The 15,344-nt window shown below is 36.2% G+C and overlaps 1 protein-coding gene across 5 annotated transcripts in view; it reads right to left on the reverse strand.

The window, feature by feature from the left end:
* The window catches only part of Pex19 (peroxisomal biogenesis factor 19), a 51,362-nt gene extending 36,277 nt beyond the window's left edge, over positions 1 to 15,085 (reverse strand). The window contains exons 1-2 of one of the 5 annotated variants that reach the window (XM_081728206.1): positions 14,927 to 15,085; positions 4,786 to 4,908 (exon numbers count right to left, since the gene is read on the reverse strand). In XM_081728206.1, the coding sequence (XP_081584332.1) occupies positions 4,786 to 4,882 (97 nt within the window). In that variant the 5' untranslated portion in view covers positions 4,883 to 4,908; positions 14,927 to 15,085. Of the gene's footprint in view, positions 1 to 4,785; positions 4,909 to 12,046; positions 12,078 to 14,331; positions 14,489 to 14,926 lie in introns of those variants that run through there. The other 4 variants (XM_081728207.1, XM_081728208.1, XM_081728205.1 and 1 more) reach the window with 4 other exon arrangements.
* Between the last annotated feature and the right edge of the window lie 259 nt (positions 15,086 to 15,344).

Genomic DNA, 15,344 nt, shown 5'->3' on the forward strand with positions numbered 1-15,344 from the left:
CACTCAGAGAACTGCCCAAAGACAAAACAAATTATAAAAGAAATTCGTTTTAAAAAAATAGATCATCAAATTTAAAATCTGCAAACTCAAACGAATAATATTATTTGCATAAGTCTAAAGGCCCAAAAATACACAATTTACATTTCTTAGAAGTAAAGAAATAGCAGATCAGAAAGTTGGACAGTAAAAAGTTGTTTCTATATTACAGATACTAGAAGATGGAATGGGGAGCAGCTAGGAAGACAGTAAAGTACCAGTTATCCAGCACTAACTGGTGGGGGAAATTCTCACAATTACTGACCTGATACAACTGTTTCAGTACATGCAGTATGAGGTATAAAAGTATGAAGTATAAAAATATACTCTGAGATTTCAGATTTTCATGATCAGTTGGGTAAATAAAGGACTTTTTCATGGCTTTCATGACCACTAAGCAAAATATATGACTTTTTCATGACTTTCATGACTTTCATGACCAGTAGACACCCTGTAAAATATAGATGAAAACTGCAAATTTGCAATACTACTAAAATTCCAAAATAAAATTTCATGACCTATTCTTTCCCAAACCATAAAATTTAGTAACATTCTCAAGACCGAATTTTCATGCATGCGATAAAAGCGTTCTTTGCTTGCGATTTGGTAGCGTCTAAAGCTGACCATACACATTTTTGGTGGTGAATTTTGAAGTTTCATAGAACGAAGTTTTCCAGTTCATACTTATATTTGTACAGATTTAAAAAAAAATCGTGACCCAAAAGCTAAATCTCGTGATTTTTTCTTGACTTTCATGGCCGTTTTCTGATTTCATGACTTTTTCATGGCTCGTAACTTTCGTGCCAATAGGCACCCTGGAAGATCACAGTCCTGTGTATAACATTTGTTGGCCTAATTTTGATTAACAAAATCCTTAATGATTAAATTAATTAGCATAGTAATTTATTCTGACGAATCCTAGTATATACAATAAGTATGTTGAATTAATAATTTACTTCCTCTGTATCTTTCTACTTGCTACATCCCTGTACAGCAAACTAAACGCGATTTCCTACAGGGAGTATCTGCCATCCCTAATTTTGAGAATAAAATAAAAAGTGACTTCTTTTAATTACAAAAAAAAAAAAAAAAAAAAAAAAAAAAAAAAAACTTTATAGTAATTTTTTACGATATTTTAGACATGCTATTTAATACCAATTGGTTCAATACATGTAATCATTTGGTTTTTACATAATACATAATAAACACACTCTAAAACGAACACAAAATCAGCTAACGATTTTAAAGATAATAACAAAACAACATACTTCAAAACCTCTCGGCTCATTTTTGCTTCTTGAATGGTGTTGTCATTCTCCGTTATAGCGATTAAACAGAAACCAAGACCTAACGAATTACTGGTATCCATAAAACTTTCAGCGATTCTTAAGGTAGTCATTGATTTAAACTTTTGTTTCCCTCTGTCTGTTCCTTGAAATAAGTATGAATATTTAAGGAAGAGTAAAATGTATACAGAATTTACACAGTCCCTTACACTAAGTATAGTATCACTGCTGAAACACTTTTCCAAGTGTGTCTCTGCCAGTCTGCTTCAGCGACTGAGAAGCCTACAAAGAAACTTGCGCGCGTCGCTTCGTTTCAGCCGCGTTGAGACATGCTACTCTATAGGATGTTTCATGTACACACAATTTTTCTTCTACACATTAACATGAAACGTATACTGATTCTTATACACAAAACAAGTCTAAAACTACTGTTCCCTGAATTTGAAAGGATACATCGCGTCTCAACATCTCATAGCACAATACGTTACATGAACATCGATCTAAACAATGAAGGGCATGTATCTATTCAGGATATACACACGATAACATACCAACACAATAAGCAGAAGACCTGGGTTCAATTTCCAGCTCAGCCCCGCACTTACACAGAATGTGATACAAGGAAAGTCGGTTGATACCTTCTATTTTCAATTATACATTAATCTTCTATAATTTTAATACTGTGTATAATCGTATTATCAGCGCAATAACATTTCAATCAGATAAAATACTCTATCATAAACAGTATAACTGCAGAATGTATATAGATATATATATTCTCTATCAACATGTATTTCTCAACGACGGTGCGAGCAACATAGCGTTAACGGAACATAATTATAATATTTTAATACATAAGAAAATCGAGAAAAAATCTATATTTCTAGCTCTAAATGGATGTAGATTCAATGTAATTAAGAAAATGTATGGCTGGTTTGTAGAGAACTGTGTGGCGTACTGATTAGCAAACCGGCGCCATAAGCCAAAATCAGCCAGCTTCATCAACAGCGCAGAATTTTTTCACACCTTGAATCTCATTGTGATTTTTTAATTAAACGTGACAATAACTACAGTCTACTACACTACAGCTATTTCACGATTAGTGGGGAAAAAAGCTAAAAGAATAAAATAAATACTTTCTTTTTGTATTTCTACGGAAACAATATTCGATATTTCGGATACTTTATCTAGTATCCATTATCAAGGACTTAAGAGGCTTAAAACATATTCAGCACCAAGATCACATGCTTACAGCTTAGATTTTAATGGAAATCATTAATGATTTTAAAACCGTAACATATGAAATTATATCAAATTCTTAATTTAACGTTCCACGATTACAGCCTTTAGGCTAAAGGAAATTGATAGTTAATTACAGTGAATGACTGCGAAATCGAACCTGGAACCACGTCTACCAAAGGCAGACGCGATTGCCACTAGACCAGCGAGGAGGGCTACAAAAGTTTGTTCGCTGTTCATTCGACCATTTTCAATTTGGTGCAGCCACTTGACAGTATCATGCTGGAACTATGCTGGCGGGAACAGTGTTGCATTTGACCTTGTAGGCGCGTGAGTGGCGCCGAAAATCAACCGGTATTGGAAGTTACGTAATGGCCCTTTTACATGCTAAGATTTCGTATGTACGCATTGTGAAACAGTGTCGGGAGAGTAAGTGACTACTGCGAAAGCTATTGTGGCCCGTTACTCACAACAGGCTCCCTTGCAAAACATTCATTCACGAAAACCACCAGAAGTGTTGCAAGCAAAGTGACATCCGTAGTGCTAAGGGGAATCCGCCGATTGGCGTGGCAAGAAAATCCCTCGACGCACCGTAATATGGGCCACAGATTCTACCTCGTACCGTCAAGTGTGAACAAAACAATTTGCAAGCACCTCAGGTTGAAGTATGTGCGGAAGGCCCGTGTACACCACCTGCTATCGAGTCATATTACCGAACGCAAGACTAACTGCAGGAAACCATATGAAAAGTATCTGACGAGTTCCAAATGAAAGAAAGTTCTCACAATAGATTAATCATATATCCATCTCACTGCTGGTGGTCACATTTGGGCGATCGCATACCGTGACACTGATGGCACGGGACGCAGCAACTTTGTTCGTCAGTGCAGGGGAAGTTTCCCTCTTGGCTTTATGGTTGTTACAGGATTTGGATATAAGAATAAGTTAGTGATACGCAAAGTGGACAAAAACGTGAAGGCGAATGAAAGATACTTCCAAGAATTCATTCTGACACATATCTACCAAAGAGACATCCCACAATTGTATGGAATGGACGCGAACCAGTTGATGATCCATATGGACAAGGCTTCGAGCCATATCGTTAGAACATCACTATGTTTTTATCCGGAAATAGCAGAGAAATTAGGAATTCGTGTCATTCTGTTTGATGACATTGCTGTGAAAAGCCCAGATGTCAGTCCAATGGATTTTTGCGCATTTGGGCTGTTACAGCGAAGTCTTCAACATCGCGGCCAGCGCGCACCATGGACGATCTATGAAAAGCTTGCAGGGAGGAGTGGGGACAGAATTCCTATGTCTCTCTTGTGCCGAACCTTGCTGCAATAGAAACTGCGATGCTGGATGATAGTCCATCATGCTGGGGGGTCCAACAGAACGTGATCGGTGGTGGCGGTGCAGTATCTCTTAATGTGAATACCATAAAAAATAGTCTGATATAAAGCGAAGACCCTGAATAGATTGCAAAAACCGCATTTTGATATCTCTTACCAGGTGGACAAAGCCGACCTATAACACTTCCGACACTTATGCGTAATATACGTTGGAAGTCGAAAAACTACTGCTTAATAACAGAAGTTTTATATAGTTAGCCACATGCACCAATCATTATCGGAACGCAACGATTTGTTTATCTTCCTTTAACACTATAGCTATGTCCTTCAAATAATGAGTAATAGATCTGACACGAATATACCCTTACTCCCTTCCTTCATTCATTTTTATTTTAAATTCCTTTATTATATTTATGTAATTTTATATGTGGATCAAAATTATTTAATTCTTTTGGTAGGAAATATAATTGAAAATATTGTTTGTAGATCAGTAACTAGTTATCACCGAGTAGGAAATATTTGGTATACTTAATGCTTCTGACGTGAATTTCATTTTCTTATAAAATTCTCTCTTGAACTTATTCTAATTTGAATAGTAAAACTACAATCACTTCTGCATAATCAAACATTAACATACAGTAAGGAATGTGAACAACTTTTAATTATTCTAAATGCAGAAAAGCAATAATATGCTTTTATTATTCAAATAGCTTGTACAAAAGTGTATATATATATATATATATATATATATATATATATATATATATATATAAGTGCATTTAAGTCTGGTCAAACTACTAGTACGCTGTAATAGGGCAAAGTATTAGATACTTACAGGATGCATACAATATCGTGCGTATGTGCTAACTTACTTTCCAAGAGCTCGCCTTCATCCTTGTTTTGTGCTTTAGGCACTTCAGATTTTGACTCAATTTCCTTTACTTCATTGTCAGCCTTGCTATCTGTCATGATGTTAACTATAAGTGTCCAGACTGCTAGAAGAAATATGATTAAAGAAAAATAAATCTTAGACAAAATTTTAATTATATGCACAGCTGGCACTCAAAAAATTTATTTCAGAAAAATCTAGTCTCGAAGTCAGTGCTGTAATCTGAATATTCTACAATGTAAATATAAGAAAATATAACATTCATTCTGAAGATATCAACTTCCATAACACGCAAAATGTTTCGTTAAGAACTGTTCAAAAATAAATAAAGAAATGCATAGAAATTTAACGGTCTGTTTCCCAGCACTTTTGAAAACTAGAAGTTTCTTAGTATTAAATATTCCTCCTCCTCTTGTTTATATTTTCAAGAAATCGATGGAGATTATTAAAATACGTGAAGTAAGCTCGATATGCAGAGAATTTTACGACATATACTGAACAGCAACGAAAAAAATCATTATATTGTTAACTGACGTTTTGTTTCATGACAAGAACAGATAATCTAACTGCTAACATCCCTATTAAACCACAACTAACCAACTAACGTTTTGGCAAATTACCTCGATTTTCGATAATTTTTAAAAAAAATTAATAGCAAAATATTACTGACACATGTATCTTCAATATTTTTGTTCAATATTAGCGTAAAATAATAAATTATAAGCAAAAAACTATATATTGCGAATTTTACTGTCAACACTGTAAAGAGGAATACTCTCTCGACTCTTGTGGATTCCGATCTTCATACGAAATATATATATATATATATATATATATATATATATATATATACGAGGTGTGGCAATTAAATAACGAGACTGTCCACCTCGTGTTTCATGATTCTAAAGCTTATCTTTTCTTTGCAGGCTTGTATGAAGAGGACAGTGTTCTGTAGTAGTGTCGGAATCATGGTGAACAGTAAAGTTCAGCAGCGCATTAACATCAAATTTCTGGTGAAATTACACAAAACGCCGACGGGATGTTGTGCAATGTTAAAAGAGGTGTATGGTGATAATGTTATGTCACGTGCGCGAGTTTTCGAAGGGCACAAATGATTTTCAAAAGGTAGGGAGGAGGTTGAAGATGATGAACGACCCGGCCGCCCTTTGAGTTCAAGAACGGACGTAAATGTTCAAAAAATTAATGAACTTGTGCGGAAAGACAGACGTCTGAGCATTCGGATGATCGCACACATGACGAACATTAACAAAGAGACAGTAAGACAAATTTTGCATGACAATTTAGACATGACAAAAGTTTGTGCAAAAATTGTCCCGAAAAACCTCTCTCAGGAACAGACAGACATTCGAAAGACCTTTGCCGTTACATCATGGAACGACTCAAAGCAGAACTAGACTTGCTAACGCGTGTCATTACATGTGATGAAACATGGATTTTCCAATGTGACCACGAGACTAAGCGTCAATCCATGCACTGGAAGATTCCCACATCGCCCAGAATGAAAAAAGCACGAATAAGCAAGCCGAAAGTGAAGGCAATGCTTATCGTTTTTTTTCGATATCAGGGGTATCATCATGACGGAATGGGTGCCTCAGGGTCAAACGTTGAAAGAGACCTACTACAAAGTAGTCCTAATCAAGCTCAGGGAAAGAATAAGAAGAGACCAGATTTGTGGAACAACGATGCATGGATCCTCCACCAAGACAATGAGCCTGCCAGGGTTGGCTGGTTTAAACCAAAAAGAAAGAAAAGGAAAAAAAAAAACCGAAAAATGCTTTAAATCGTGTGAACTTCATGGTGACGTTTCCACATATCAAACCATCTGCATTAGTTTTACCTCCTTTTCACCTTTTAATCGAGGTATCCCATGTTCAATTCTCGGTCGAACCATAACCCTTCTTTCATGTGTAAACCAAGTAGCGGTTTGGATGTCACTTTAAAGCGAAAGCCTTCTTTATAACCTCGGTATTACATAAAGATGTTAAGCCTAAACATACGAAACGAAGCCAAATTGTATGCTTTTGCTTGCCTGAATGCTTGTTGCTTTATAAAGAAGCAAAGGTTGCCTAAATGTATTGATAGACATTGGCAAAATTTATCGACTGCCTACGTAGCTTCTAACATTAGCTTGTATTGGACTTCGTTCTAATTTTATTGTATGATATCTACATTTGGAATTTAATACCTCAGTTTTAGCGTACTGCTTATGATACGTTGATCTTAGATTTTACATGCAAAGGAATAACACGATTTTCCCAATGACTAACGCGGGAGTTTCCCAACTTATATGTAATTCTGTATAATGGTTTCACTTATGCAACTATTTATCTTTTCGTCCTGAAATGACTATTGACAATTATATTAAGAAGTATGTAAAGATCAGTACAACGTATTTTTATCAGGAGTCCTTCGTGAGTGAGTCGGCAGACTCATTGCATTTGTGGCCAATTAGTCCCGGTTTCGAGTCCAAATGGAGGACAATTTCTCTCGGATATAAGCCGGGAAGCTGTTTGGATCCTGCTTTAAGCTTATAAGACCCCTTCCAACATAACCCTGTCGTTGCATAATAACAGCAAGGCGAAACAAACTTATTTCTGCCATATGTAATATAAATACATTGAGCAAATTATTTAAATAAAACAAACAAACAAACAAACAAAAAAAAATTGGTTTAAACCAAAAAAAACTGGTTTTTTGGTTTTTTAGTAAAAACAACGTTTTTTGCCAACCCTGGCGCCTGCCCATAATGCCCTTTCTGTGAAGCAGTTTTTAGCAGCCAAGCGCATTCCTGTGCTCGACCATCCTCCGTATTCCCCAGTGTAACGACTGCTACAATCTAAAACCTAGTTCAAGGGAAGTCTTATTTTTACCAATACGTAACGACCACCTCCCTTGAACTCACCTTCTTGATCCCTGATTCGAAGTCCTAGCAACCTCGAAAGGAATCGAGAAGGGAATCTATCGCGCAACGGAAAAATAAACGAAAACGGAAACAAAAGAAATGAAGAACCAGAAACTTACCTCCGGTGGATGCAGATTAGAAGAGAGAGTAATAGCTCCACTCAACTCCTTTAATAAAGCTCAGCTTAAATATGTATGTATATATGAATATTTTACCTTAGTTATATTAAATACTTTGAAAAAAATTCATTTTCAGATACGATTTATTAACAATGCTTCAGTTAGGACTGGTGTGGCAGTTAACCACACTACTACAATTAACGTAAGGTGCCAGTATATTCATTATAGTATCATAACATTGTGAAGAAGAAAAAAAAAAAAGAAAATTTTAAGAGAACACATTTAGAATTCTGTCTGTCAATCTCATATCCAATTTGTTTACAATATCAACCATTATCAGATTTTCATTGTTCATCATCCATGACAGAACAGTCAACAAACCAATAGTTGAAAAAAATTGTACTGTAGGTGTTAGAAACAGTTATCTGACACTTCGTCACACCACATAAGAGAAACAACTGTATTGCCGTCACACAAAGTTACATAACATTTAAGGACTTCATATCACTCATCATAGGTACGACATAATAACAGAACAGAGTGATTCTCGCCTGCGCGAGCGTCAGCTGAAAGAAGTGTTACCGCTTCCGGTTCAGTTCAAGTGCCAAAACACAATCAATAAAGGAACGGAGGTAATATTTACTGACATCCCCGTTCGGCAGCTCCAACCATGGGCGCATTTTACTATCAATTATAATGTCCTAAAATTTATACGAAGTCAAATATAGTACACCTGACATCCCACTCACAGCTTCAGCATAATCGAACTCCTGTTCACTCATTTCACATAACTTAATATGCCGTAGCAACTCAAATAATAATGTGTAAAGCCAAACATTCACTGGGCTGACACAGCAACTAAAGACTCGGACGATTAGTAATAGTGTTCCCTTACGGGCGGACAAGGTGGACGGATAGTATGGACAGTAGACGGTAGATAGATAATGGACAAGATAGTATATAACACACTTCGTAGAGAACAGTTGGATGAGACTTTGTATATCTATATATCAGCTAGACAAATATTGGACGAATGGACGATAGATACGTATGTTCTTATGGACAGACAGTTAACTAACAGATAGCGATTGGACTCGACATAGCTTGGAATGTCCACAACTTTGGAACGTAAAAACACTACTGAGAACAGCATCTGTATCTTGGCAACCTTACTACTATAAACATCTAAACCAATATACCAAGAAACACTGATAAATACTGTCAATATATATATTTATTATACTCAAATTTACTCAACTGGAGCTCTAATAGAAAATATTCATGTGCACTTTAATACAATTAACCCAATACTTAATGAACTTCACGACAGAGAGAGAGAGATTTACGCTACTTACGACTTACATAATGAGAGGGCTGGCTAAGACTATTCGGGGCCGCGCACAGGCTGGGCCCCCATGGGAGGAGGTTTCCCCCATAGGAACTCCTTACTCGGACATTGTGCCGTGTATAAGATACACTCGTAAACTATACATTTTTGTACTCACAAATATTAATTTGTACTTCTGAAGAACACCAGTGCTTTCGTTATCTCAACTCTAATAAACAACTGTAGGTTTTATTTTAACTCTGATAAACCACTGTAGCTAATACGAAGAAAGAATAATTTCATTCAGTATGTTCGTGTCCCAGAATAATTTAACCGAACTAAATATAGATATATCCGTTGACCTTTAGTAGTTCGAGTTTTACTACTGAAGTTTCCAATAAAACAAGGTTAAGTTCACTTTACTTCAAGGCTCCCATGCAGAATAGTCATTGTAGATAGACTTAAAGTTAGTCACGTTACCTGAAGTGCTGCTACAAGAAGAAGAAATAATCAATTTTGCTCCATTGTTCAGCTTACACGATAATCACCATGTGCGTGATCGACTTCCACTTTGTATCCAAATTATTCACTTTTCGTCCACAATTTAGAAAGAACTATATCTCTGTCGGCAACTATGCTCCTTAGAGAATCTTATTATATAGAATAGGACGACGAAATAGCTTCTAATACATCACAAATTACATTTCTTTTCACGAAAGAAAGAAAGCTCGAAACACTAGTTATGTCCGGCGTAGTTTTAGTCCACAGTATATATAAAGACAGTCGTTTCACCGCTTCGCTTCTCTCTCTTTCCCGCTGTTGGAAATTTTGGTGAAACTTTTATTACAGCTTTATTAAACAAAATAAAGATAATTCGCAGAGAATATAGACACTAATAAACAAAATATATAGTAAGAAAGAATACTACAACCTTAATTTGAACTATAAATCAACGTTATAAACTGGCCTCATTCCGTAATGCTCCTATGCCTGTATATTCTCCTACTATGGGCAACTCAATAGAAGAAGAAGAAGAACATTGATAACAAACTCAAGAGCAGTTTACTAAGAGAACCAACGTCTAAACACCACAAAATCTGCATTTCAACGCAATGTTTGCGAAAGAATAATGAACGTAAGGATACGTTAAATTGCCCTATTATAAAATTACGATAATAATATGAGTAATATAATCTGATATTCACATTGAGCCTATTAACTTGTCTGTAACAAACAAGGTATGTTACACCAGACCTGGATCCCTGTGATTTTTATCTATTCCCAAAAGTGAAAAGTGCATTGAAGGGAACACACTTTCAGTCGGTGGAAGAGGTGAAACGAAAAACGGCAGAGTTGTTGAACAGGGTGATATCTGATGACCTACAGCATTGCATTGAACAATGGGAGACACATATGCAGCGGTGTATAGATAGGGAGGGGGAGTATATTGAAGGATTTAACAGTCAATTATAACTTTCTTTGCAATACATCACATTTATGACACCAGTCTCGTTATTTAATTGCCACACCTCTATATATATATAATTATTAGATACTACTTGCATTAACTCAATATCTGTATCTATATACATATTGCTTTACATCATTTGAAGAAAACAATTAGAAGTACGCGAATTGCGAACTTCGTTTATCCTTCGTATAAATAACTCTGCACGTAAAAACCAACAGTCGCTATGGGAGTTAAGCAGAAGAAAGAATATGCTAGTAAAACAAATTTCAGAAATAAAGAATACTGAGACAACGATGTCACCCATACCAGGAAATAACTATTTAACTACCCTTGTTGGCATCGAGGCTATATGAGACGAATAACTAGTTTCATGTCAAAGCAATTACGATAAAACTATAAATAAGCAATATCTGCTTAGATTTAGATTTTTGTTTAGCGTTCCTTTCAGCAGCGAGGTTATATAAGACGTGTACCTAAAGCTTAATGTGGGATCCGAACTACATGAGCTTCCGCCGGGAATCGAACCCGAGTCTCCCACACCAAAGGCTACGTTACCCATAGCCACGAGGGAGCTCTATGTTGCCCTGCGTAGCGTAGTTGCTAACACTCCCGCCTTCGGTACGAGCGGTCCCGGTGGGGGCACTCGGTCGAAAAAGTGTAAAAAGCTTTATCAGGCCAGCCATCCTGAAAGGGATTTTTCTTATTCATACTAGGCCAATTGACGGGGTGGCTTCCCGATCCCAGGCAGCTTCCTTCCTTTTTCCCGGATAGTGTCCCCGTGAAGGGACGTCATCCCTCATAAATGACGAGCTAAATGGCCGTAAGTGCCGAAAGCCCAGAAATCTAAAATCCTATAGCCACGAGGGAGCTCAAGCAATAGCTGCATCGGCGATAAAACACATTTACCGACATGAATGGACGTTAATCCTCTACTGAACTCAATTTTTGTAAACAGGAAAGTTCTATGTCCTATCCCTATAATGATTCTAAAACTGCCAGATGGCAGTTCACTAACAATAATAAATTAGAAAACGAAAATGTACTAAGATTATAAGAAGACAGTTATATTATTTCGAAAAAAAAAAATGATTATTTCAAGTTTCAAAAATCGGATTAATGTATTTTTTCCCATCCGACTGCCATCCTCCATCGACGATCGAGATAACTATGAAAAATATTTTTGATGCCACAATGCTTTTAAAGTGAAAGCAATCATAAATTGAATGTATCTCAAGTTTCCAGTCAGATGTTTTCTTTCTCTCTATTCTTTTCATAATTGTCTTCAAATTGAGACGTTACACTTCACGTTTACAAGTGTAGCGTTAACTAGACAGAGAAAATTGAAAGTGCTAATAGGAACTCGTATCACGTGTTTTCACTGTTCTCGCTTAAGCATCTACTTACCTTGACTGACTCGCATGCTCGCTTCGCACGCACACCAGGTTTGGCCTAACCTGACTCGGTAAGATAACATGAATTCGTATTTTAATGGCCACCTAGTACCTGGTGGTTCGTGTTTTTCGCACTTTGATTTTACTGGATAAGTCTGGACGCTGTATTCATACTCAAATCGTGAAGGAGTTTTAAGTTTTTCAACAATTACTTATAGTGTCTCACTTGAACTTCATTTATAAAAAGCCAAATTTGTCAAGTCGTCCAGTGCAAATCTATTGAAAAACAATACAGTAAGAAGAAAATTAGTGAAGAAATTAAAATTTTACAATAATTATTGCGAGTGGTGTATCTAAACTTGACTTGTACGGTGAAAAATATGTTTGATGCTATAAATCTTCAAGTAAAAGTTCCAAAGAATGCCGTTATCTGCAATTTCAAAAATCGGATCGCTTTTTTTTTTTTCTTTGTACTATTGTATTTCTGTCATCAACACCTATGGTAATTGTGAAAAAACATTTTTGATGCTACAGCACGTCTTATCGTGGAAACAAAAGACCAAAGAATTGCAATTACTGAAGATCCGATAGTTGGATCGCGAACATTTTTGTACCACTGTAATACTCTCACCGAGATCAATAATAATTTTTAACCATAGTCACAATTATTACCAGCACTTCAACCCATGGAAAATACGAACAAATAAATAGTACGACAACGTTCAAAACAGGTTTTGTGGCTCTAACTCGGGGCTGAAGATTAGTCTTATGCTCTTTAGGCTAAAGACGGATAAGTAAGGTAAGTGAATGATCATGATGATGATGAATGAATTGGTGGAATGGTAATGAAGGGGGAAACGGGCCTGAGGAAACATACGGACAGGATGTTTTCCATCACAAACTTATTTAGCCGGGGATGAAACCTGGGATCTCACGCACCAGAGGTTAACACTCTACCAGTGAGCCACCATGCCCCAAATCTTTATTTCGAATGGTGTTCTTAAAAGTAACCTTAACCAAATAACCTACATATGCTAATTCTGTAGGAAGAAAAAAGTGTGCAGATTTACTGTACGGATCTATATATTTGTAAAATTTACAGAACAAATTTATAATACTTTAATACATCAGTGCGCATATATTCTAAATGCTATGTTCTTACCTGTGAAATGTATATCTACGTATAAATACATTCATGAGCCTAACCTGTTAAGAATGGATTAATTCACAGGTTAGCCATTAACTACACTAAACAAAATGAAGTGAAGTAAAATATCTGAAGTAGTGCATGCTAACTCGTCACGTGCAACTATAGAAGTGTCCGATGATTACGTGATCCACATAACTGACCCTATATTCAGTAATAGGGGCCGGGGTTTATGTTACAAAAAATGATAAAATTTAGTTTATCATTTAGATTATGTTACTTAAGGTACTTTAGGTTAGTTGAGATTACTTTAGGTTAGAGTTGCATATTTGTATATATACTCCCTTATGTGCGCTTCCGGTAAGTACATAGGGGTTCACTTAAGCAGACGGTTCTCCCAAATATAAATTTTATAGGTAAAATACGATGTCCTGAAGCAATGAGAGTGTGGATATAAGTAATTACTGTCAGTGCACACCATATGAAATGAATCTTGAGTGATACTGTACTGAAAGTATTGTACGTGTGTGTGTTCTTGCACTGTCCTCGTTTATGCGTACACACCCCGTCGCTGACGCGCCTGCTCCCTATGCATGCATTCCCTGCTGAGCATCTGCCCTTACTCGGTTAGATGGCATTCCTGCTTTCTAGTGCCCACCTACCACAAGTTGGTTCGCATTTTATGCACTGTAGTTTTTATCTCGTATGTCCACAGAGTATTTACTAAGCCCTCCTGAAGTCAATCTGCAAGTAGTAATGGCATGCATTTAGTGCATGCTCTGTTAAAACAAATACAAAACTTTAACCTTATCTGAATATGTTTCAAAATTTGGCAGAACCGTGTGCCGGAAATGAAATCTTTTGAGCTTTACGTCCTACGCGTATGCCGGATATAGAGACGGCCGTCTGCTCGAGTAATGCCACATATAAAATGTAACATTCGAACATTTTGCATTTCTAGAACATATAGTACAATTCCACTCGTACATGACAGAAATCAATTACAATTCCGTTACTTCAACTCATTTTTCCTGTAAATCTCCTACTTTTTACGTAATTCCGGACATATTCAACTAAACATAGCCCCATAACTGTGAAATTTACGTTAGCAATGTGATGTGTTACTTTGGAACACAAATATTTGGTATTACCTATAACAATGTCTTTAGTAACGTGGAAATGCGTAAGGGAAGTACTTGTATAGCATATATAATGTTTTACACTATCCTCGTTTATCCGCCTGCTCAATACAGATGAATCCCATCGTTGTGGCTCGGTCCAATCAGCTGTATTTCTGCCCTGACTCGGTTACACAGTATTCGTTTTAGTGGCCACCTAGCCCACGTTGGTTAGGGATTTTTTGCAACGTAGTTCTTAAGTATACTACCCTAAAACCCTAAAAATGAACCTGTATAGTTGAATGCAAGTCCTCCCTCAAAAATGATCGTTTAAGACGCAGGTATTCGATTTACTCAAAAAGTACATAATGCACTGAATTTATATATGGATCTGTACAATCTGCACTGAAAAACGTGTGTTATGAATACTTGCCAATTCTTATACAGATCTTACTACAAAAATACCTTCTTATTTTATTAGCCTATTAATATCACGTGATTTACAAGTTTTACTACTCTAAAAGATATATTATTAAAATGAGCTATTATCTGCAACACCTTACTCGCCTCAAAATTTAAAAGAGCTGAATAAACATACATAGGAAACAAATAAAAATTTAATTAATACCTCTATAATACGTTTCACTACGCAAAACTGCTTATTCACAATTCACACTAAACCTTCTCGGGTTTAATAGATGCTCATTTATTTTCACAAATACGAAACACTGTATCAACAACACATAAAACAGTTTTGCAAATTACGCTCGTTCAATGGACAGCAAAGTTCTTGCCTGGCTCTGAAGCGAGCTTAACGTTGCGAAAAGTTACGTCAGGATCAGATTTATTCAAGTTTCTATATCCAGACTCAAGATTTAAATGATGGGAATGTTTATTTAATAAATAAAAATTACCACGACCGTTTATTTTTTTAAATTATTTCGGCCAACACAATATCCGTTTTCAAACTGAAATGCAGAACGATATTAGATGAGAGACAAAAGAAATATTTTTTCTGGTTGTACATAACATTTCTAGAGTAGGGA

Source organism: Thermobia domestica, chromosome 10, assembly GCF_964235325.1.
Source record: "Thermobia domestica chromosome 10, izTheDome1.hap1.1, whole genome shotgun sequence".
In the NCBI taxonomy this organism is placed as follows: domain Eukaryota; kingdom Metazoa; phylum Arthropoda; class Insecta; order Zygentoma; family Lepismatidae; genus Thermobia; species Thermobia domestica.